Source organism: Hyperolius riggenbachi, chromosome 4 (genome assembly GCF_040937935.1).
Source record: "Hyperolius riggenbachi isolate aHypRig1 chromosome 4, aHypRig1.pri, whole genome shotgun sequence".
Taxonomy (NCBI): Eukaryota; Metazoa; Chordata; class Amphibia; order Anura; family Hyperoliidae; genus Hyperolius; species Hyperolius riggenbachi.
The window spans coordinates 364819677-364844254 of NC_090649.1; the positions used below are offsets into that span (position 1 = coordinate 364819677).

Genomic DNA, 24578 nt, shown 5'->3' on the forward strand with positions numbered 1-24578 from the left:
GAAAGCCCCCGCGTTAACAAGAAGTGACCTAGTTGCACCTACCTGCCTACGGTTACCCTGCAGTATGCATATATAGGTACTGATGTACACACTGGTATGAGGGGTTTTTTTGGCCACTATTTCCATATCCCAAGTCTTCTCATTGTATCACTTACAGGCAGCATGAATATCTCAGAGACACCATGTTTTCTTAATTTTTTACCTTAATCTTTTAAGGTCTTTAACCCATTTTTCACCCATTCTTTTACGGTAGTTTACTTCCTCCTCTTCTTCGATAATCCCCCGAATCTTATGCTTCACTTCTGGATTTTGCACCACCACAAATGTCCATGGCTCAGTATGGGCACCACTTGGAGATGTCCCTGGGAATTGGCAAGTGGTAAAATGGGTGTCACTACGGTTATGCATTGGAAACCAGGGTGATAAAGTTGAAGCAGATGAATGCAGGGCAGTTACTGGGTATAATTCACACAATTATTTTAACCAAAATTTGCCCATAAAGAAAGGTCATCAAATATAATAATACAATAACCAAAGTGAATGCTTAAAGTGGCTGGCTAGTGTACTGGTTAAGAGCTTTGCCTCTGACACAGGAGACCAGGGTTTGAATATCAGCTCTTCCTGTTCAGTAAGCAGGAACATATTCAGTAAGAAGTCCTTGGGCTAGACTCCCTAATACTTCTACTGCCTACAGAGCATGCTCTAGGGGCTAAGGCTTAAGTGCTTTGGGTCCACCAGGAGAAAAGCGCCATATAAATGTTTTTTGTTTTGTCTTGTCTTATAAGGTACTTTCACACTGGATTTTTTAAAAATAAAAATAAAGATTCTGTAAAATAAGCCTGATATAAGATTCTTTAAAATCACCACTCTGCAATCTGGCACCATAATTGTGACCATCCCCAAACAATACAACATACAAGTTCACCTTACAAATGGGTCTAATGATTTAAAGGGTTGTATATGGTATCTTGTACTATTTGCATGCTGCAGTACATTGGTAGCACCACTCTGGTTTTACATAAAAGAATTTCAGAGCACTTTAATGGTCCAGGTTGGAGCATGAATAATTTGAGTAATCTATTTAGTGTTTTAAAGAATTTTATTTGTCCATCAGTGAGATTGATTCCAGGAGTAGAGATTTTCCGGTCTATCAGATGAAGGGACATTCAGAGGACACTTTTAAAAGCGAGAGGCCTTTTGGATCTGGCAAGTGGGCCCTTGGACTCTCCAGGGCATGAATGTGAAATGGGATGGCAATCTAGTATATGAGACCAATTGATAGGTTATATTGCATTTATGATGTGATTATTCAATAGCACCTGAAGCCTTTGTTTTGATTTCTATATCTAGTGTTCCTCGTGTAATTGGTTTCTTTGTTGTTCCCTTTTACCACTTGTTGTTATACTATGTGCATAGGGGCATGCCTCCCTTTTTTAATGTTCTGCTGAAATGTGATTTTATTGCATTGTGTAGGTCTCTTTAAGACTGCTGTAATTCCCATTGTGGATGGTCATTGGTCACTACCTGCCCTATAAATTATTTCAGACTGCATTGTATTCTAGCTATGACTAAGTAGCTATACCTGCTCTGATACACATGAGCTACCCAGTGCTGTAATCTGTTCAATAAAGATTGGACCTTTAAAAATTGGATACAGTGAAGCAAAGTTTTCTTTTGCCACTATTTCTTTTACCACTATGCATCTACATAAGTGATTATAACCAACACAGAACCAATCAAGAGCTAATAGCTTGATTGAGGGAGGGCCCCTTAGGCCCCTCTAGCCCACAGGCCCCGGGGCAGTCACAACCTTTGCACCCCTATTGCTACGCCACTGTAGGTAACACTGGTTATGCTAACTGTGCAACCCATGCCCCGTCAGTGGTGTAAGTACCCATCTTTCAATTAAAATTCTCTATAGTGCAAACCAGCCCCTACGTTCATAGAACACCTAAATAATAGTTTTAGGTGGATACTATCAAGATGTATCCTTTGTAGGTAAAGAATATTTCAATGGCAGGATATCTGCATTTCTATTGTTGATAGCACTCATCTGTTGCAGCTATTTAGAAAGGAAGCTATTATTTACAGAATATTTCCTTTCATTTACAATATGGTGTGAGGTACAGAGCAAATGTCTGCCTGTTTCTGGCTTGAATTTGGATGAAAAGGTCATAGTTAGTGTTAGTTGTTACACATTAGCAACAACAATATTGTGCAGATTCGTTTGGTATCCAGGACTGGCATGTATTGGGAGAAGGGTGGGCCTTGCATGCCACACTACTCCAGGACCAGGCTTGAGTCTGGCAGAGAGAGGGTTAACTGGCTCACCTGCATTATTTGCATAAGAGGCTGCATCTCTCAGTATGCAGTGGGCTGTGTGTGGAGCAAGAAGGCTCCTGAAAGGCTGTGCAGCCAAGAGGGCTGTCAGGCCTGTTGAAGCAGGAAAGCTGCTGTAAAGTGCTGGAGGGGAGTTGGACTCCAGTAATCTAGGAGAAGCCTGGAAAAGGTGTGTGGCCCAGGACTGGCATTAGACCCGAGTGTCACTCACGAGCCAGTGTGGCTGTGGATTGTAACAGGGGTGGTATGCAGTAACCCTGAAGATAACCCGAGGTCAGGGTTGGCACAGAAGCAGAGTGCTTTACCTGCAGTGTGATTGCTGAATACCCGGTGTGGTGTATTGTTGTTGCTGTTTTTAGACATTGTTTGACTGACAAAATAAAGCTGTGTTGTTTTGTTTTAACCCTAAAAAGACTCGCTGGCTGGTATATTTATTGTGACCCTTGATGCTATGATCTCCTCTACCAATATGAGCTAAACACCAGAACTTCCTCCAGAATATCACAATGGCTAAAACAGGAGACAGATCAACCTCTCATTTGTTGGCTTTATAATGATGAGGCAGGTCATAGCCAAGAACTGCAAACTAAGATCACTGCAAGAGTATGTTAAATGCTTGTGATTTGAAAAGCTCTTGCTAATGCTAATAAAATCACATCTCTCAAGTGAGAACACACACATAGCATTAAATTAGCAAGAGCTTTTCAAATCACAATCACTTAGAAAAAGTTCTTGCAATGTTAACCAGCCCTCAGGACTGTGTTTCTGAGGGAAAAAAATAATCTAGTCAGCCTGTGTTCCCAAAAATTAAACACTAGGTCAGGGTGAACTTTAATTTTATCGATATCTCTAGAGAATGGAAGCAGAAATTTACAACACAAAGACAGACACATGTTGATCATTTTTTCATCATGATAGATAGATAGATAGATAGATAGATAGATAGATAGATAGATAGATAGATAGATAGATAGATAGATTGTTTCCCCTAAAGTAAGACATCCTCTAAGAATAAGCCCTAGCAGGAATTCCTAGCATGCTTGAAATATAAGACATCCCCAGAATGTAAGCCCTAGGAGCAGCCCACAAGACACCAGCAAGTCACGCTCAATACAAAGCCTGGATACAGGAGAGGAGCAGTATAATGTGAGTTCTGCAGTCCTGTATATGTGTCAGGCAATTTGTGTTTTTGTTGCCGCCAGCCCTCCTGATCTGTCGTGATAAGCATCAGCAGCACTTCACCTCTTCACCTTTTCCCAGGACACACAGCTTATCCTATCATAGCTCTGGGGAGCCTGACAGAGATCTCTGCCTGCAAGAAATAGACTCTTACTCACATGATCAGCAGAATCAATTTCTTGTAAGTGAGAGCCAATATCTGCAAACCACAAGATCTGTGCATGCTGCTTGTGTTTCAGCATGGCATGTAGTATATACATTTTGTATAGGAAAACTACCAGTGTTTCTGCCAAAAATAAGACATTCTCTAAAAATAAGCCCTAGCACATTTTTCGGAGCAAAAATTAATATAATACAGTGTCTTATTTTCAGGAAAACACAGTAGATCGAGCACAATACCAAATGTTCAACACAAAATGGCAACAAAGGAATAATAGTTCATCCTAAAATAGCTGCAGAAGTGGATGGGTGGATAGTGGACACAGGGGAGTGTGTGAGAGAGGGCGCTCGCCCGTTCACAGTGTGGAACAGCCCGTTTTTTGGAGCCCAGGTGCTTCCGAAGACTTCCAAAGCCAGCCAAAGCGGAAGAAAGCCTGTGGGGAAATGCGGGGATCGGGAGGAGAAAGAAAACACCTTATCTGCTGCATGCTTGTTTACAGTCTGTGGCTACAAGTATTAGAGGCAGCGGATCAATAGGATAGCCAGCAACTACTATTGCTTAAAAGGAAATAAATATGGCAGCCTCCATATCCCTTTCGCTTCATTTGTCCTTTAATCACTTCCTGCAGTCAAAAAACACGCTGACTGCAGTATGATCGATAACCAATATTTAATTGTATTGGCTAAAAAAGTAAAATGAAAACATTTAACATTATTATTAATTATAAGGAGATTCAAAGAATTAGTTTGTAGAAGACATTATTATTATTATTATTTAGTATTTATATAACGCTGACATATTCCGCATTGCTGTACAGAGTATATTGTCTTGTCAATTACCGTAATTGTCCCTTAGTGGGGCTCACAATCTAATCCCTACCATAGTCATATATCTCTGTATGTATCTTGTAGTGTATACTTCTTAGTCTAGGGCCAATTTAGAGGTACGCCAATTAATATTATCGGTATGCTTTGGGGACGTGGGAGGAAATTGAAGTGCCTGGATGAAACCCACGTAGACACGGGGAGAACATACAAACTCCGTGCAGATAGTGCCTTGGCTGGGATACAAACTGAGGGCCCAGCGCTGCAAAGCAAGTGTGCTACCCACCGTGCTCAGTGTGTGTGTGTGTGTGTGTGTGTGTGTGTGTGTGTGTGTGTGTGTGTGTGTGTGTGTGTGTGTGTGTGTGTGTGTGTGTGTGTGTGTGTGTGTGTGTGTGTGTGTGTGTGTGTGTGTGTGTGCGTGTGCAGTGAGAATGTTACTATGATAAATGACTGTAGAATTACCGGCTGCCCTGATGATGTTGTTAATCACTTCTCTTGGAACAGGCTCATCGCTGATAAACCTCACAGATCTTCTTTGGTTCAGCATCTCATAAAATTCCTTTGTTCTGTTCACCATTTCCTGTTCAGAGTATCGCACTGGGCTGAATGGGATATGCAAAAGATTTTCTTCTTCATCATCTTGCCAATCGTCTTTTCTTTCTGGTAATAAAGTAATAAAGATTGTATGTACAGGACAAGGCTACAAGTATAGCCATAGCATCAACAGAGGACTAATATCCGGAGAGAAACACGCATTACCATTGGCAGGACCACATAGTAAAGGACTTTAAATCAGGGCTTGTTGTTTAAACTAGTCCAAAGTGTAAACAGACATTCAAGGAGACGTTTGTACAAAAGGGGGCATTTGCAAGGTGACAGAGGGGGCGGAGGAGATCAGGGGGAGCGGTGGGCAGGAGGACTGCTGCTCATACATGCCGGATCTGTCCCTTTGTTCAAAACACTTTGCCACAGATATCCTTTAATCCACAATTCCCCAACCCTGTCACAAGGCCCACCAACAATACATGTTTTGCAGAAAACCACAAACATGCACAGGTGAGGTAATTGGTGTTTTAGTAGAGCTGATTAACTACCTTTGTGGATTTCTACAAAACATGCACTGTTGGAGGGCCCTGAGGGCAGGGTTGGGGAACACTGCTTTAATTGTTGCTTTTTATCTCTGCCCAACCTCTTGAGCTCCTTGTGTGTTAGTTATCAGCCTGATTGAACAACTATCATTCTTTGCTTGTTGATTAACCTACCCTTTCTGTTGCCTGATCTCCCATACCTTTCTACTGTTAGTTGTTTGTACTTAACACCCCCATTTTCTGTGGTCTGACTTTTTCCATCTCCTGATGCCTGATCTTGACCCTTAACCTCTGCCAGCCTGGCAAAAAGCATGTTCAAGAGAGTGTTAGCAATAGACATCTACATATACTGCCCAGTACACATTTGGTTTAAAGATCTTTTTATTATTATGAAACTATTAACCACTTCAGCCTTCAGCCGTTTTCACTTTATGCATCTGAGCAATGTTCACCTCCCATTCATTAGCCTATAACTTTATCACTACTTATCACAATGAACTGATCTATATCTTGTTTTTTCCGCCACCAATTAGGCTTTCTTTGGGTGGTACATTTTGCTAAGAGCTACTTTACTGGAAATGCATTTTAACAGGAAGTATAAGAAAAAAAATCATTATTTCTCAGATTTCAGCCATTATAGTTTTAAAATAATACATGCCTCCATAATTAAAACCCAGGTATTGTATTTGCCTAATAGTCCCGGGTATTACACCATTTAAATGATGTCCCTATCACAATGTATGGTGACAATATTTTATTTGGAAATAAAAAGGTACATTTTTTCCATTTTGCATTCATCACTATTTACAAGCTTATAATAAAAAAATAGAAATATTTTATCTTTACATGAATATTTAAAAAGTTTAGACCCTTAGGTAAATATTTACGTGTTTTTTTTTTTAATTGACTTTTTTTTTTTTTAATTAAACATTTTATTTGGGTATTTTTGGGAGGGTGGGATGTAAATAGTAATTTTTTTAATGTAAATATGTGTTTATTTGTATTTTTTTTTTACATGTGAATGTAGTTTTACTTTTTGGTCACAAGATGGCAACCTTTAGTTTGTTTACATGACGTCACTCTAAGCATAACATGTACGCTTAGAGGGACGTAGGAGGCAGAAAAAGTGAGGCTTCCGAGAGAAGCGGTCATTTTTTCTGTCGGGTAAAGGAATCCATGATCGGGCACCATGTCCCGATTCATTGATTCCTGGGCTAACGATCTGCAGCCAGGAGCACACGTGCGATTGGCCGTGGGAGCGCGCGGGAGTGCACATGGCCTTCTGGACATAGCTTCTACGTCCAGAAGGCTTAAATGGTTAATATTTACTATAAATTAATATAATGAGGAAACATTTTTTTTACAATAGTATAGAGCAGTGATGGCTAACCTTGGCACTCCAGCTGTGGTGGAACTACAAGTCCCATGAGGCATTGCAATACTGTGACAGCTCTAAGCATAACTCGGGAGACAGAGACATGATGGGATTTGTAGTTGTGTCACAGCTGGAGTGCCAAGGTTAGCCATCACTGGTATAGAGAATGCAATTGTTCCACAGGCCTTAGTGTCTTCTAACCACATATCCACAAATCATGACCCATAGTTGGTAAAACTTGTGTGCACAGGCAACACACATAATTTTTATCAGGTGTTACACAACCTCAACGGCCACTGCGTATGCTACATAGATTGTGGAATATGCATTATACACACAACGTTACTTATGAAACATGGTGTAACATGCATTCTACATGCAACGCACTTGTGTGAATAACGCATCCTATGCAAACTACATAACAAGTGTTACATAATTTGCCTTGTGGCCTTGGGCGGTAAAGAGTACAAATCCAGCCCTGATCAGGGGTGTGGCAGTGGCATGGCTCAAGTGTCCCTCTTTCTCATCTCAAAAAGTTGAGAGGTATGATATGTGCAGTGAAAAGCAAGCAAAGCAAGCAAAAGGACAGAACTCAGCATTCAGCAACACTATATAGCCACTAAATATTATGGCAGCTTTTGTAAAGAAAGGGCAGTCCATATGAAGGAGCTGTTCAGGTGAAGCATAATTAAGCACACCTGTGGGTAGAAGAAATCACAGTGATCTGAGCTCCAAACAGACTGTGCAAGTGAAATGACAAACAGCACACAGGTTTGTCAAACTTTTTTCTCCCTAATCAGTCTTAACCAGCTGAGGTTCTGCATGTTTCTTGCAACTTTCGATACTAGTAGCAAAGTAAGGCCTCTTTTCCATGGACTATTGAGCTGTGTGCTCAGCAAGCAGTTACCAGGCAGCAACAAGCAGTTACCAGGCAGCAGTGAGCAGTTGTGAGAGTTTGAGAGGCATTTCACTGCCCATCAACAGTCTGAGAAAAAGAGGCCTTAGAGGAAACTGTGGCAATTTAGCATGAATTCACCAAACCGTCCTACAGTTAAGGAAGTGCAAAAGCCATGCAAAATTGTCCCAGAAGAAGAATTGATTACCGCAATACCTCATCTAAGGGCCCGTTCACACTTAATGTGTTCCGTCGTGTCTCACTATAAGGCTGCATCGCATCTAGAAGCAGTGATAGCTCTGGCGCTATCACACTGAATGCTGTGTGTGGTGCAGTGGGTCCCGTTGTGACACTGCAATAGTAACTGTGCATCATGCGCAGTGAACCTGGGAGTGAGGCATACTTTCATTGGAAATTATGGCTCAACAATATGGTGGCACCGCAGCAGTAACATGCGTGGTGACCTTTCAGGACTGTTGCAGTGCAATCACATAACAATCGCACTGCAACGGAATGCATCACCATCAAGTGTGAAAGGGGCCTTAAAGCACAACTGTAGTGAGAAGTATAAGGAGTCTGCCATGTTGATTTCCTCTTAAATAATACCGGTTGGCTGGAGGTCCTGCTGATCGATTTGGCTGCAGTAGTGTTTGAATCACACAAGAAACAAGCATGCAGCTAATCCAGTCTTGGCTGGTCTGGGCTTCACACTGCAAGAGCTTTTTTAAGCGCTAGTGATTTGAAAAGCTCTTGCTAATGCAATGTTATGGGGGATTTTTTACAAAACCACATTGCTCCAGTGAGAACACACACATAGAATTACATTAGCAGGAGCTTTTAAAATCACAAAGCGCTTAGAAAAGCTCTTGTAATGTTAACTAGCCCAGATCTGACAATAATGTCAGAAACACCTAATCTGCTGCATCCTTTTCAGGGTCTATCGCCAAAAGTATTAGAGGCAAAGGAGCAGCAGGACTGCCAGGTAACTAGTATTGCTTAAAAGGAAATAAATATGGCAGCCTCCATTTCCCTCTCACTTTAGTTGTCTTTTAACCTTCTTGGCAGTAATCCCCAGTGTAGATCGGGCTGGTTGCCGGGAGCTCAGTGCAGAGTATAGTGCGCAGCGGGCGCTTTTACTCACCTCTCGGGGTATCCAGACGTCAGTAGCCATTCTCCTTCCTGTCCTCCGAGGCTCTGAATCACTCTTGTAAGGTCACTGTCAGAGATCTCACTACAGAGTTACAGTGCCACCCGGAGGACAGAGGTAAAATTGCAGCGCTGGAGTCCAGGGAGGTGAGTGAGTGCTGGTATTGCTGCAGAGACTCTGGCGGCATGATTTTTTCCAGATTTTAGCGTCTGAAACATTTTAAAAAGACCCTAAAATCTGGAAATAATCATACCACCAGGGAGGTTAAGGATGTGCAGAGTAGACTTGCCAACTTGTTGAATCTATGTAATTATTTATTTGGGATGATCAATGAGATGCTAATATTGCAGGATTATTTAAATGTACATGCAACTTTATGCAGCTTGAAAATGAAATGGACCAATCAAGTCCTACGAAGGCTTACATTGGTTGGTCCATTTTCAAGCTGCATACATTTAGACGCAAATTTACATAATCACGAACTTGGAAATATTGGCATCTCATTGATCATCCCAAATTGTTTCTCGTCACAAAATTACCGGTACATTTTATTCATTGATGCACATCCCTTTTAACACCCACTCTCACACATCTTTACATTTGTATCCTTTGATGTAAACTTTTAATCTTCAAAATGTTTCTTATTCATATGTATTTCTTCTGACAGTTATCTCAATTCCCTGCCAGTTACCTCCACTCTATTAATAGGGCACCCCAGCCTTCCCTCACTTGACCTGTTGACCGACATTAACAACCCCCCATCCCCATTGGTTTCAGTCAGGGCCGGTTCTAGACTTTTTGCTGCCTGAGGAAAACCTGTGAGGATGCCCCCCACCCCCGATTTGGAACTATCGTACTTCACCCGACAATTTGCACTGCACATTTTAGCTATGGTGCAACCGAAGAAAAGTAAAAAAAACACCCTCAGTATAGGTAGGTATCCAGGTATAGGTGCCCCCAGTAAAGGTAGTCAGTGTAGTTGCCCCCAGTATAGGTTAGCCAGGTAGGTGCCCCAGTAGGTAGTCAGTATAGTTGCCCCCCAGTATAGGTAGCTAGTATAGTTGCCCCACGCCCAGTATAGGTAGCCAGTTTAGTTCCCCCCCAGGCTCAGTATAGGTAGACAGTATAGTTGCTCCCAGGCCCAGTATAGGTATCCAGTTATGTTGCCCCCAGGGCCAGTATAGGTAGCCAGTGTAGCTACCCCCAGGCCCAGTATAGATAGCCAGTTTAGTTGCCCTCAGGCCCAGTATAGGTAGTAAGTTTAGTTGCCCCAGTACAGGTAGCCAGACAGGTAGTCCCCCCTCCCCATCTCCCTGCCACCGCTACACAGACCTCATAACAGAGCGACCCGCTGTGCCGCTGTGATAGGACAGCAGCTCGCCTATCATATCCCATATACAGGAAGTAACTTATTTCCTGTATAAGCACTGATAGGCGAGCCACTGTGATATGAGGTCTCTATAGGGGCAGCGGGTTGCAAGGGGGATGGGGACTGTTATAGAGGAAGCGGCCACTGAAAAGGTAAGGCTATCCACAGGGTGGTTGGGAGCAGGACAAGATGCCGCTCCAAAAGCAACACTTGGCGGCATGGGCAGTTCGGCGGTGGTTGCAGTTCTTGTATTAGTTCGGTAAGCAGAGAAAAGTGCAGCAGAGCAGTGTGTACCACATTCAGCACTGTGCATTGTTACTCTCTGCTGTCCTATTCAGTTTTCATCCAGCACCTAGTAGAAGTAAAAAGGTTGGTACTTGCACTCCTTGTGTAAAAACAGCTTTAATAGTTTAGGCTGTACAGAACAAACACACTTGTTTCAATAAAACAGTTCCTTCCCGATCTTGTGTACCAGTGGGGTGAAGTGGGAGCGATGGCTAGCCTGATGCACATTTCGCTCAAATGAGCGTCTTCTGAGGCTCTGCGCACGCCGTCTCGTCCGCGCTGAAGGTTTAATAAGGGTAGAATCCAATAAGTCTCGGCATGCGGCCGGCCGTCACCCGCCCTACTACTTCCGGGATGTTGCGTCACAATGTACGCTTAACCAGAAGTTCAGGCGTTGCACGGTGGTTGCTGCTGCTCATGCGTACAAAAATAGGTACACGTAGTTAGAGCAATGACCACAAGATGGAGCTGAAATATAAAAAGGGAGCTGAAGTCATAGGCTGCAAGATGGAGCAACGTCCCAGAAGTAGTAGGGCAGGCGACGGCCGGCCACACGCCGAGACTTATGGGATTCCACCCTTATTTAAACCTTCAGCGCGGACGAGACGGCGTGCGCAGATCCTCAAAAGATGCTCATTTGAGTGAAACGTGTGTCAGGCTATCCATCGCTCCTGTGATGAACATTACGGAAAGTCGTACGCAATCGCCAACAATTTTCGTATGGTCGTGCACAATTACTGTCAGTGCTGTGTAACTACAAAAAATGCCCTTCCTTTCTCTTTTCCCCCTCTGAGAGCATTGCAGAGAGTACAGTAACCTTCCCCCACATCCTGTGTCAGGAAAGAATTTCAAACGTGGCCAAAACCCCTGGGCAGAAGCCATTTGGCTACACAGCTCATGTTCCCCCCAAGCCAGCTCAAACTGGTTGAGATTCAAAATTCCCTCCAAACTCATAAGCTTCAAACAAAGGGAACTTTAATTTATTAATAATTCAAAATGGGTTTTGGCACAGAAAGACAACAAACACATTTCCTGATACCTAGGAAACAGTTCTGTCGTTCACCTGAATTATAATTTTCTAGCTATCAGGAATCAATAGAGAAACCACTTTATCCGGCCTGTGTAGAGCGAATGCAATAGAATAGGCATGTGTAGCCTCGATTGATACAGGGTCGCAAGCCGCTTATGAATATAGTCTCGGATTCGCGATGCGCCAATCTGGGGCGGAGTTACACAGATTATTAATAATCGGTACATTTCTTGCTCTGAGTCTGGGGGGCGGCAGCCTGCTGATTAGGAGGTAAACCCGCCTTAAACACACCTACTTTCCAGGTAGTGACAGCCCGAAGACTCGGGTCCTATAAAAGTGGGGCGGGACCAAACCTGCGGGGTTCTCCAAATTTCATTGACCAGGAAAGTCCAAGCATGTGCTCAAGGAGAATCGGTGCATGCTGTGTTCAAAGGACTCTTAACCTGAATGCCTACTTTTAAACTGGACTGTTTTTCTTCACTCTTCAAATGGACTGCTCAGCTAACTAAGTAAGAATTTTCTGATTTTATTCCTTTTTATTTTTAAGCTCTGTGTATGTATGTTAATTGGTGTATATAACTGTATGTAATGCATTTTTGTTATTAAACGTTTAAAAATCGCTTAGCGGTTATGACCTGTTGCTGAACATACACAATCGTACCTATTCTCCTGAAATCGCTACCCTGTGTTAATAGAAGTGTGCCTTTATAACCCGTATGCGAGAACCCGGCCCAGATATAACGATCTGACCCAGGTTCTTGCATACTGCTAGGGGTTAATAGAGTGTTCTCCAAGTCCTAGTATAATTACAGTAGCGGGCTGTGTAACTCGCTTGGTGGCAGATCTTTGAATTGTATGTGTGTGGTGAATCCGTTGGTGTCCGAACGCTCCCTCCATTAGTCAGTTCATCAACTGCGAAGTCGGGTTTACGCTTCGTGATGGACAAAATGACAGTGTGAGAGGATTTCTGACTCTGATCGATTTACCCCATCCGCAGACCGGCCTTGCGGTCTGTGACAGTTCCCACTTCACCCCACTGGTACACAAGATCGGGTAGGAACTGTTTTATTGAAACCAAGTGTGTTTGTTCTGTACAGCCTGAACTATTAAAGCTGTTTTTACACAAGGGGCCTGATTCACAAAGCGGTGATAACTCAGTTATCACGCCTAAAAGACTTTAGGCGTGATAACCTTTGCACTAGCAAAGTTATCACCACTTTGTGCTCTAACTCGCGCGAAGCTCCCGCGCGCAAAGTTTTGCGCGCGTACGCGCGTAGGCACGCGCGCAAAATCCCATAGGGCTTAATGGGCACTTCGCGCGAAGCATGGTGCGCTGCACGCGTAGCGCGGTGAAACTTTGCGCGCGGGAGTTCGCGCGAATTCCTTCAGATCAGGCCTAAACTAAGTTTAGGCGTGATAAAGGGCTTTTCACAGGCGTGCAAAGTGTTTGCACCGCTTTGTGAATCAGGCCCTAGGAGTGCAAGTGCCAACCTGTGTACTTCTACTAAGTGCTGGATGAAACTGTTGTTTCCTTGGGTTTGAGCACGCTGATCCTGTGAATTCTACCCGATTGTTGTCTCTGCCATCCATGGTGAAATATAAGGTCGAGCATTAGTGACTGTGGTGCCTGTTGTTTTCTCATCATATTCTATTCAGTTTTCATCAGGGCTGCCCAGTGTGCTATAATTCAATACGTCTTCTGAGTGTGTCATGTGACGCATCCAAATCATAATGATTACTTTGACAATAAAACATTTAAAAACAAGCGACTCCCTGTCTTGAAAACATACTGCAGAAGGCCCCCATTATCTGGCAATTAGGCAACTGGATTCCCTGGGTGCTGTCTGCCTCTTCTCTTTGTACAGCTGTCAAATGTGCTGCAATGCATATGTGATTAATTATATATATATATATATGGCAACTGTAAAAAACGCGTAAAAGCACCCCCGAACATGTGCGGCAAAATGCTTGCAGGAAATAATCTGCCATTCCTGCAGCCTTTTCTAAGTGCTAGCTAGCTAGTGAAAAATCTCTTTGCTTATGCAATGCTTTGGGGGATTTTTTATAAAATCCCATTGCTCAAGTGGGCTCACACCCATAGCCAGTGCAGTTTCTAGGTTAAAATGCACCCAGGGCGAGGGTGTAAAAATTGTGCCCCCCCCCTCCCCGAGCAAGGTATGGGTGCCCGCAGTATAGGTTAGCCAGGTCTAGTTGCACTTAGTATAGGTCCCCCCAGTATAGGTAGCCAAGAATAGGTACCCCAGTATAGGTAGCCAGGCATAGGTGAGCCAGTATAGTTGCCCCCGCTATAGGTTAGCCAGGTAGGTGCCTCCAGTATAGGTAGCCAGTATAGTTGCCCCCAGTATAGGTTAGATAGGCAGGCGCCCCCGGTATAAGTTAGATAGGTAGGTGCCCCAGTACAGGTTAGCTAGGTGGGTGCCTCTAATATAGGTAGCCAGAATAGTTGCCCCCAGCATAGGTTAGATAGGTAGGTGCCCCCAGTATAGGTTATTTAGGTAGGTGCCTGCAATATAGGTAGCCAGTATAGTTGCCACCTGTATAGGCTAGCTAGGTAGGTGCCCCCAATAAAGGTTAGATAAGTGTCCCCAGTATAGGTTAGATAAGTAGCTGCCCCCCAGTGTAGGTTAGATTGGGTAGCTGCCCCCCAGTGTAGGTTAGATAGGTAGCTGCCCCCCAGTGTAGGTTAGTTGGTAGCTGCCCCCCAGTGTAGGTTAGATTAGGTAAGTGCCCCCCAGTGTAGGTTAGATTAGGTAGCTGCCCCCCAGTATAGGTTAGATAGGTAGCTGCCCCCCAGTATAGGTTAGATAGGTAGCTGCCCCCCCAGTGTAGGTTAGATTAGGTAGGTGTCCCTCAGTATAGGTTAGAAAGGTAGTTGCCCCCCAGCATAGGTTAGATTAGGTAGCTGCCCCCCAGTATAGATTAGATAGGTAGCTGCCCCCCAGTGTAGGTTAGATTAGGTAGCTGCCCCCCAGTGTAGGTTAGATAGGTAGCTGCCCCCCAGTGTAGGTTAGTTGGTAGCTGCCCCCAGTGTAGGTTAGATTAGGTAGGTGCCCCCCAGTGTAGGTTAGATAGGTAGCTGGCCCCCAGCGTAGGTTAGATTAGGTAGCTGCCCCCCAGTATAGGTTAGATAGGTAGGTGCCCCCCAGTGTAGGTTAGATAGGTAGCTGCCCCCAGTGTAGGTTAAATTAGGTAGGTGCCCCCCAGTATAGGTTAGATAGGTAGTTGCCCCCCAGCGTAGGTTAGATTAGGTAGCTGCCCCCCAGTAACGATTAGATAGGTAGCTGCCCCCCAGTGTAGGTTAGACAGGTAGCTTCCCCCCAGTGTAGGTTAGATAGGTAGCTGCCCCCCAGCGTAGGTTAGATTAGGTAGCTGCCCCCCAGTATAGGTTAGATAGGTAGGTGCCCCCCAGTGTAGGTTAGATAGGTAGCTGCCCCCAGTGTAGGTTAAATTAGGTAGGTGCCCCCCAGTATAGGTTAGATAGGTAGTTGCCCCCCAGCGTAGGTTAGATTAGGTAGCTGCCCCCCAGTATAGATTAGATAGGTAGCTGCCCCCCAGTGTAGGTTAGACAGGTAGCTTCCCCCCAGTGTAGGTTAGATAGGTAGCTGCCCCCCAGTGTAGGTTAGAGTAGGTAGCTGCCCACCAGTGTAGGTTAGATTAGGTAGGTGCCCCCCAGTGTAGGTAAGATTAGGTAGGTGCCCCTCAGTATAGGTTAGATAGGTAGCTGCCCCCCAGCGTAAGTTAGATTAGGTAGGTGCCCCCCAGCATAGGTTAGATTATGTAGGTGTCCCTCAGTATAGGTTAGATAGGTAGTTGCCCCCCCAGCATAGGTTAGATTAGGTAGCTGCCCCCCAGTATAGATTAGATAGGTAGCTGCCCCCCAGTGTAGGTTAGATTAGGTAGCTGCCCCCCAGTGTAGGTTAGATAGGTAGCTGCCCCCCAGTGTAGGTTAGTTGGTAGCTGCCCCCAGTGTAGGTTAGATTAGGTAGGTGCCCCCCAGTGTAGGTTAGATAGGTAGCTGGCCCCCAGCGTAGGTTAGATTAGGTAGCTGCCCCCCAGTATAGGTTAGATAGGTAGGTGCCCCCCAGTGTAGGTTAGATAGGTAGCTGCCCCCAGTGTAGGTTAAATTAGGTAGGTGCCCCCCAGTATAGGTTAGATAGGTAGTTGCCCCCCAGCGTAGGTTAGATTAGGTAGCTGCCCCCCAGTATAGATTAGATAGGTAGCTGCCCCCCAGTGTAGGTTAGACAGGTAGCTTCCCCCCAGTGTAGGTTAGATAGGTAGCTGCCCCCCAGCGTAGGTTAGATTAGGTAGCTGCCCCCCAGTATAGGTTAGATAGGTAGGTGCCCCCCAGTGTAGGTTAGATAGGTAGCTGCCCCCAATGTAGGTTAAATTAGGTAGGTGCCCCCCAGTATAGGTTAGATAGGTAGTTGCCCCCCAGCGTAGGTTAGATTAGGTAGCTGCCCCCCAGTATAGATTAGATAGGTAGCTGCCCACCAGTGTAGGATAGACAGGTAGCTTCCCCCCAGTGTAGGTTAGATAGGTAGCTGCCCCCCAGTGTAGGTTAGAGTAGGTAGCTGCCCACCAGTGTAGGTTAGATTAGGTAGGTGCCCCCCAGTGTAGGTAAGATTAGGTAGGTGCCCCTCAGTATAGGTTAGATAGGTAGCTGCCCCCCAGCGTAAGTTAGATTAGGAAGGTGCCCCCCAGCATAGGTTAGATTATGTAGGTGCCCCCAGTATAGGTTAGATAGGTAGCTGCCCCCCTATAATGGAGGGGGGGGAGCCGGAGCCATGGGGAGGGCAGCCCGACCGGCGAGAGAGCAGCGCTTGGAACGCAGGGAGGTATGTTGTATACAGCACTCCCTGCGCATTACTCTGCAGTCTGGAGGGGGAAGCACGGAGGGCGGCGAGGAGAGAAAGGGAGAGGTCGGGCTGCCCTCCCCGCGGCTCTGGCTCCCCCCTCCATTATAGCGCCCCCCTCCCAACAGCGCCCCGGGCGGCGGCACGCCCCGCACGGCCCAAGAAACGGGCGTGCTCATAGCATTACATTAGCAAGATCTTTTCAAATCACAAAGCACTCAGAAAAGCGCTCTGGTGGGTTCCAGGCCTAAGAGATGCTTATCCATGTTTGGCCCAGTGCACACCAAAAAGCGGTAGCGTAAAAGCAAACGCTCAACACTTTTTAAAGTAATTTTTTTAAGGCGAATTCTAGGCATGTGCCTAGCGATTTTTTTTAAGCATGCCCAACGATTTTTGGAGCGTTTTGGTGTAGCAGTTTTTTATTTTTTGTCACAGTAGAACTGTAACTGAACAGCTTCTGTAACAAAAACGCTTGGAAAATTGCTCTGATCTAGCGCTTTTCATAATGATTTTCCACTTTTCTATACTTAAAATTGAGGCTGAATCACCTCAGAAATGAGCAAAAGTGCTGCAGGACCCACGTTGGGAAAAAAGCACATCGCTCTAGTGTGCTCCATCCCATTCAAATACATTAGCCAAGCGCTTTTTGAAGCGCAAGCGTTTTAAAAAAGCACTCAGAAGCGCTCTTGGTGTGCACCAGCCCTTTGTTTCAACATGTTGATGAACAAGCTGCCCAACACCTGAGCAGTGTGCACCAGAGATGTACTACTGCAGCCACAGCTCACCTCCCCTGAGCTAAAATAAGAAGCTTCATCAGCCACTTTGGCCTCTATTCATAAAGCATTCCCGCATGTGGTAATGCTCAAAACAGCTGACTTTACTGACCATTTAGCAAAGTGTCCATTCATAAAAGCTGTTTCCGCATGAAAAGCTACACGTGCTGAGAAGTGCGGGAAATTACCGCCTTATGCGGTGATTATCACAACACATGTCACTACATGTCAATTCATAAAGACTAGAGCAAGCGGAATGGGAACAGAGAATACCGACTGTTTAGAAAAGGAGATAAGCCAGCAAGACAATAACAGGCAAGATAACAGGCAAACTAATGAAGACAGACCTCCCAAGCAGCAGCAGTGAGAGCAGAACAAAAAAAAGCATTCCAGAATACCCAGGCTGTGTTTTTTAACCCCTTGGGTACCTGTTTTCAGATAAATTTCACATCAGAAAGCCTGCATGTGTAACATTTCTTGAAGTTCTTCTAAGCTGCGGCAATTAAATAGATTGAAAGACTAATAGACAGATTCAGAGAAGATTCAGGGCAAGGAGAGGCAGTTTTCAAAAAAATGCACATCTAAAGGGAAGTTGGGGCTGCCTCCTTTATAGTAACTCTCTCTGCACAGAGAAAATGTATCAACTCAGGCATCACCGCTAATTTAGTGCAGGAATTCCCCGACCTTTTATCGCATGTGTAAACTTTTTTATGAATTAGCACACAAAAGTCTAAAATACCGATGCAGTGTTTTCCCTCCAAGATTGTTTTATGTTTCTGTGTGAAACGTCATAGTCACTCTACACTCAACAGCTGTAAAAAAACAACAGCACAAAGCAGTTCTACAGCTTTATTTGCGCAAGCCAAAAATGTACTCCAAAAGGAAAAATATACAGATGTTAGAATAATCAGGAACAATATATTTTGAATGAATGTTTTCCTTGAAATATGCTCAGAAGTTATTATATAGATAGCATGCGTGAAAGATATGGAGGAACGCTGATATACAATAAATGCTATGGTGTTCACCTTGAGCATATACTAATGACACAGTCTAAGCCAGCCTTCCTCAACCTTTTTAACCTGGAGGATCCTGCAAATTTTTCGATCTCAAGAAACCCCTGCATTTATTTTGCAGGAGGCATGGACATTAAAAGTAGGTGTGGCTGTTTATTTAATTACCACCCAGGGGCGTAACTAGAAATCACTGGGCCCCCCTGCAAAAATTTGGATGCCCCCCCTCATAGGTGCCAAATAATCGTAATGCGGCAGCGTTGCACTATAAAATAATTGTAATGGGGCAGCGTTTCACCATAAAATAATCGTAATGCACCAGAAATTAATCGTACAGTGGGCAGCATTTCACCATAAAATAATAGTAACATTGGCTGCATTTCACCACAAAATAATCGTAAAGTGGGCAGCATTTCATCATAAAATAATCGTAATGTGGGCAGCATTTCACCATAAAATAATCGCAAAGTGGGCAGCAGTCACCAGAAAATCGCAATGTGGGCAGCAGTCACCAGAAAATCATAATGTGAGCAGCAGTGACAAGAAAATAATCGTAAAGTGGGCAGCAGTCACCAGAAAATTGCAATGTGGGCAGCAGTCACCAGAAAATCATAATGTGAGCAGCAGTGACCAGAAAATAATCGCAAAGTGGGCAGCAGTCACCAGAAAAATCTCAATGTGGGCAGCAGTCACGAGAAAATCATAATGTGAGCAGTAGTGACCAGAAAATAATCGTAAAGTGGGCAGCAGTCACCAGAAAATCGCAATGTGGGCAGCAGTCACCAGAAAATCATAATGTGAGCAGCAGTGACCAGAAAATAATCGTAAAGTGGGCAGCAGTCACCAGAAAAATCGCAATGTGGGCAGCAGTCACCAGAAAATCGCAATATGGGCAGCAGTCACCAGAAAATCGCAATGTGGGCAGAGTTCACCAGAAAATTGTACAGTGGGCAGCAGTCACAGAAAATCATACAGTGGGCAGCAGTTATTAACCACTTTACCCCCGCCCGTACGAAATTCTCCGTCCCTTTTTCCATCCTTTAACCCCCAGGGACGGAGAAATCCGTACTTTCCGCTCTCCCGCCGCTGCCCGCGCTCCCGCTCGCTCTAGCGCGCATTCCCGCGGGTAAACATGCCGCTCGCCCGGAGATCAATGAACGGGAAAATCCATTCTCTTTAGTTGATCTAAGCCCCGCAATGATCCACTGCTTTTCCGCTAAGCAGCACGATCATTGTGAAAAAAAAAACTTACCCAGCCTCCTAGTACTTCCTCCAAGCGTCGGGAAGGCTTATAGCTACATATGGCCCTCATTGGAACAGACTCAGAGACACCCTGCATCGTTTTTGGCCTATATTGCAAAATGATGCAAAAATTTCAGAAATAATAGGCCCAAGACCTTTACTTACGGCGAGACGGAATAAAAATCTGGCAGATATACTTACCCAATCTGAATATAAATCGAAAAAAACTCAATTTTTTCAAAAACGTCACGGGATGACTCAATGCAAAAAAATGCTCTGTATGCCGATATGTAGACAAAATAGATAAATTTACTAATTCAGAAGAAGATAGGACATATAATATCAGATGTCCAGTGGATTGTTTGAGCACCTTTGTTGTGTATCAGATGACTTGCCCTTGCGGGAAACATTATGTAGGTAAGACTGAGAGAGAATTGCGTACTAGAATTCAGGAACATGTGAGATCTATTGTTGACTCTGCAAAGGAGGAAAAAAGAGACAAAACCCCAATAGCCTCTCACTTTGTGGAGTTCCATAATTCAGATCCGACAGGTTTGAAATTTAAGGCTATATATCGTTTGGACCCAGGAATTAGATTTTGTAATATGAGAGCTCAATTAATCAAAAAGGAAAGTTTTTGGATATACCAATTAAAAACATTGATTCCTTATGGCCTAAATGTTGATCTGAACCTGAAGTAGAGTTCATATCCAAATATAGTAGACCTAGTTTTAAACATCCCTTTATGTTGTATTTAGCCTTAATAATTTTCCCTTCAGTGCATCTGAATAATTATTATTGCAGTGTCTGTTTTTGACCACAAGATGTCCCCAAATGATGTTGCCAAAAAGTGTACTTCTCCTCCACTAGATGGAGATTTCCAGGCTCCTAAATTATGGTGGCCTGCACACTATAAATACTGGGGGAGAAGGACGGCAAACGTGATGACGTAGCACGTCCTGATGAAGCTCCGGTGGGCGGGTCGAAACGCGTAGACGTCATGCTACGCCTTCTTCTTGTATTGGGAGCCGCTGTCTTACTGATGGGAGCCGCCGCCATTTCTTCATGAGAAAGCCTGCAAAAGTCAGACAGCCAACTTGTTGCCAGCCGTTACTAACTGCTTCTAGCCGCTCTATTGCGGTAATCCATGTATTCCACACAAAGTCCGGACGCCAGATAAGATAAGTGCCAGTGTACTTGCATCATTTTAAAGCAACTCTATATACATACGCAGCATGCAGAGGCCTGGTCCCAGCCGCTTACTGTGATATCTACTGCTATGTTGCACTAATTGCACAGAGATCAAGCAACTAGCCGTCTCCAGCGGCATCATCAGCTGCTTTGTTCCACAGCTCACAGATAAGCGTTCCATTACTCTCCTGGAACAGTACATGGTTCAGAGGCCGAAATGTATGCTATCTAGCCACTGTGCTGGATGTATGGGCTGCCTGGTGATCTTAGAGCAGCGTGGTTGTCCGGGAGGACGTTGTTACAGCACAGCTTCAATGAACATTTCTATATCACTTGAATGCAATATATGTGATGGCAAACTATATCCACACTTTCATATCAGACTTTGAGTACTAAGAAACTGTGCATCACAGTAACTGCTGGCTTATGTATTTTTTCCAGGAAGGAACTATGTATCTAGTGCCATATACAATGTCTGCTTGCATGGAGCTGATACTTAACATACATTGCAGATTTCTGGCAAGACTCGAAAATACTTCTCTGGTTGGCGACATCTAGGCTGCTTTTTTCAGCGACTATTTTGTCCTATTTAGGCTTGATACTTTACAGCGGATTTGGCTTCCATCTTTGATACTGAACTGCTGGCTCCTATATATTCAGCGAATAGATTTTTTATTCAACCATATTGGTGGCACCTATTATCCTCTAAGGTTTATATATACCAGCGGACATTTCAGACTTATTTGTCCCTCATTAAATCAAGGATTGGTGCTTCTAAGACGTCCCACTCTGGACTATTATGACTCAGGCTACTATACTTTAAATTATATTATCATATTGACCGGTGGTTTAATTATTTGATCACATTGGTCATGCCTGTTTATGCCCTCTGTGAGTGGTTATGACCTTTTTGCACTACTCTTAATAGGTCTCCTCACGGATAAGGATACAGGCATCACCAAGGTTTACCTGCCAGGCAGCTATTTGGCTTTAACAATCATAGTGTGAATTTGGCTAAGCCAGTTTTGCGCTACAGTGAGTGGTTATGACCTTATATATTATCATTTCAGGTCTCCTCACAAGTCTGCAGTACTGGCGTCACCAAAGTTTTATGCCTTGGTCTATTTTGATGGATCTATGCAGTGGGCTATTTGAATAATATATGCTATTCTCTGGGGGTTCTTCCACGCTGTCTTACACAGCAGCAGCACTTTATATTGCATGGCAATTATACTATGTCAGACATCTCTGACATAATTCTGAAATCAAGTGTGTATATAATTTTTATACCTAATATTGTGTCAATAAAAGTGCAGTTTTTTGAGCAGCATATACTGGTTAGTGTTTCTTTTTGGTTTTTTGAGTTTTCTTCACCAGTGCTGGTACCTGCATAATATACACACTACACCGTAATTTAACAACTATTATTATTAATCGGGTACAACACTGTTACTTTATAAATTATAGGCTTGTAATTAGGGATGGACGCAAAATTGAATAAAATGCACCTTTATTTCCAAATAAAATATTGGCGCCAAACATTGTGATAGGGACATAATTTAAACGGTTTTATAACCGGGACAAAAGGGCAAATAAATTTCATGGGTTTTAATTACAGTAGCATGCATTATTTAAAAACTATAATGGCCGAAAACTGAATAATAATAATTTTTTTCACACATTTTTCCTATTTTCCCATTAAAACACATTTAGAATAAAATAATTCTTGGCATAATGTCCCACCTAAATGAAGCCTAATTGGTGGCGGAAAAAACAAGATATAGTTAATTTCATTGTGATAAGTAATGATAAAGTTATAGACGAATTAATGGAAGGAGCGCTGAAAGGTGAAAATTGCTCTGGTGCTCAGGGGGTAAAACCCCTCAGTGGTAAAGTGGTTAAAATAAAATGCACCTGTAAAAAAAAAAAAACAAACAATGAACTCACCTGGCAGAAGTCTCCTCTCCTGGCCTCTGCACCAGGTCCCCCGACGATCCTCCTGCAGCACATCTCCCGCGCTGACAGGCAGAGTGCAGGGCTTTGGCAAGATAGCGCCCAAAGCCTTGTACTGGAGACACAAATAGTCTCCAGTGCAGGGCTTCGGCAGCCATCTTCCCGTAGCCCTGCTCTGCCTCCCGGGAGACTGTGGGCTGTGGGGAATGAACTGGCGCAGCGTTTATTAGATGCCTCGGCCAGTTCCACACTTGGCTGGGGGGTCCCAGATTCGGGCAGGCGGCAGTGCTCCCCCCCCCCCCCCCCCCGCACACGGCTGGCGGGCCCTAGAGGGGCCCCGGGCTCCCCTGCAGCTGATGGGATCGCATCCCCGGTAGTTACGCCGGTGTTACCACCTATTACAGTGGTCCTCATTATACTGTCCCCTTATTCTAGTAGTGCATTTTATTAATGTGCTCTTTATTATTCTGACCCCCAATTTAGTGATTCCTTTTACAGTATCCTCTATTATAAGGAACCCCTGCAGAGTACTCAAGGAACCCTGGTTGAGAAAGCATGGTCTAGGCATACCAAGACCATTTCTAGGGTTCCCATGACAATGACAAAAAGACACCATAGTAATCACATGAACAGCGTGCTCCTTACCATCTCCCTCAGCTGGAAGGTCTGTGGCATCCTGCAGGTCCTCATCTACCCATGGCCGAGATTCTGCTTTACTCTTCTCCTTAGTAGTCTTTTCATTCCTAGGTTTGCTCTTCTTACTTTGCAAGATGATAACAACTAGAAGGCAGATGACAGCAATGAAAAATGGTGATAAGAATGAAAATACAGCCATGGCTGTTTCATTTCAGCCTTCCACAGGAATGTAACTCTGTTCTGTTCAAAAGTCAAAGGTAAGAGGAAAGGGGAGGATCTTACCTATGTAAGGGCCAACTCAGATTTCACAACATGCTGAGCTTGGCAAAGTGTGTGCCAGTGAACCTTTCTATGGATCATTGATCAAACCTCAAGTGGATTCTGCTGCATTCATTTGAGGTTTTTCTAGCAGAAAAATATTAGTTTTGTTAAACTGATATCGGTAGTTTAATTTATTTATTTACAGATTCACAAATTATTTCTTGTAGAATTATTGTAACTGAATAATCATAAACATGGATGCATGTTTGGGCTGCAAGAGCATATCATGCACTAGGCAGGCAATGCTGACACACGTGGGATTGCACACCCCATTCATTAACCACTTACCAACCAACTTAGGATACTAAATAGAAAGACAGAACAACCAAATGGAGAAAGGCCGCGGCCATATTTATTGGGGTAACCAAGTGTCACGGACGGTTGCGGGGCCGCAGGCGCGTCCTGTAACCGCCCGTGAAGAAAAAAGCGATCGCACTCGATTCCCTGCATCGATTGCGCTTCAAATCGATACAATCTGGGTTGAGTGTGTAGGGGGAGCTGAAGTCCTTTTCTTAGCAGAGAGAGCACCATCCTAAAGGCTGGATGGCTATTTTGATATGCTAATGAGCCTGGGCCCAGAGAGTCCCTGGCTTCAAGCTGTGCTGATGGCCCATCCATCAGGTATAAGGTGACACCTAGCTGATCTCACATTCAGATGTTAATTGAAGGAGCCAACAGGGCCTTTCAAAAAAAGGAGATCCCAAGAGCAGACACAGCTGGACTCCAGTCAGGCTGACTCCAGCCTTAGCAGGAAGAAATGAATGTACTATATAATCTTTTGCCCATTTACAGAATACAATAAATAGGGTGGTTATGAGAGCGGTATCATTGGATCCGTAGGGTCATGCTGGATCTCTTGACACCAGTCGAGAGGGGCCCGGGG

At 44.2% G+C, this 24578-nt stretch overlaps 1 protein-coding gene across 1 annotated transcript in view; it reads right to left on the minus strand.

Annotated features, from left to right (window-relative positions):
* The window catches only part of IYD (iodotyrosine deiodinase), a 35103-nt gene extending 11488 nt beyond the window's left edge, over window positions 1–23615 (minus strand). The window contains exons 1-3 of the mRNA XM_068279550.1: window positions 23384–23615; window positions 4966–5163; window positions 203–362 (exon numbers count right to left, since the gene is read on the minus strand). Coding sequence (XP_068135651.1) covers window positions 203–362; window positions 4966–5163; window positions 23384–23573 — 548 coding nt within the window. The 5' untranslated portion in view covers window positions 23574–23615. The remainder of the gene's footprint in view (window positions 1–202; window positions 363–4965; window positions 5164–23383) is intronic.
* Window positions 23616–24578: the final 963 nt, after the last annotated feature.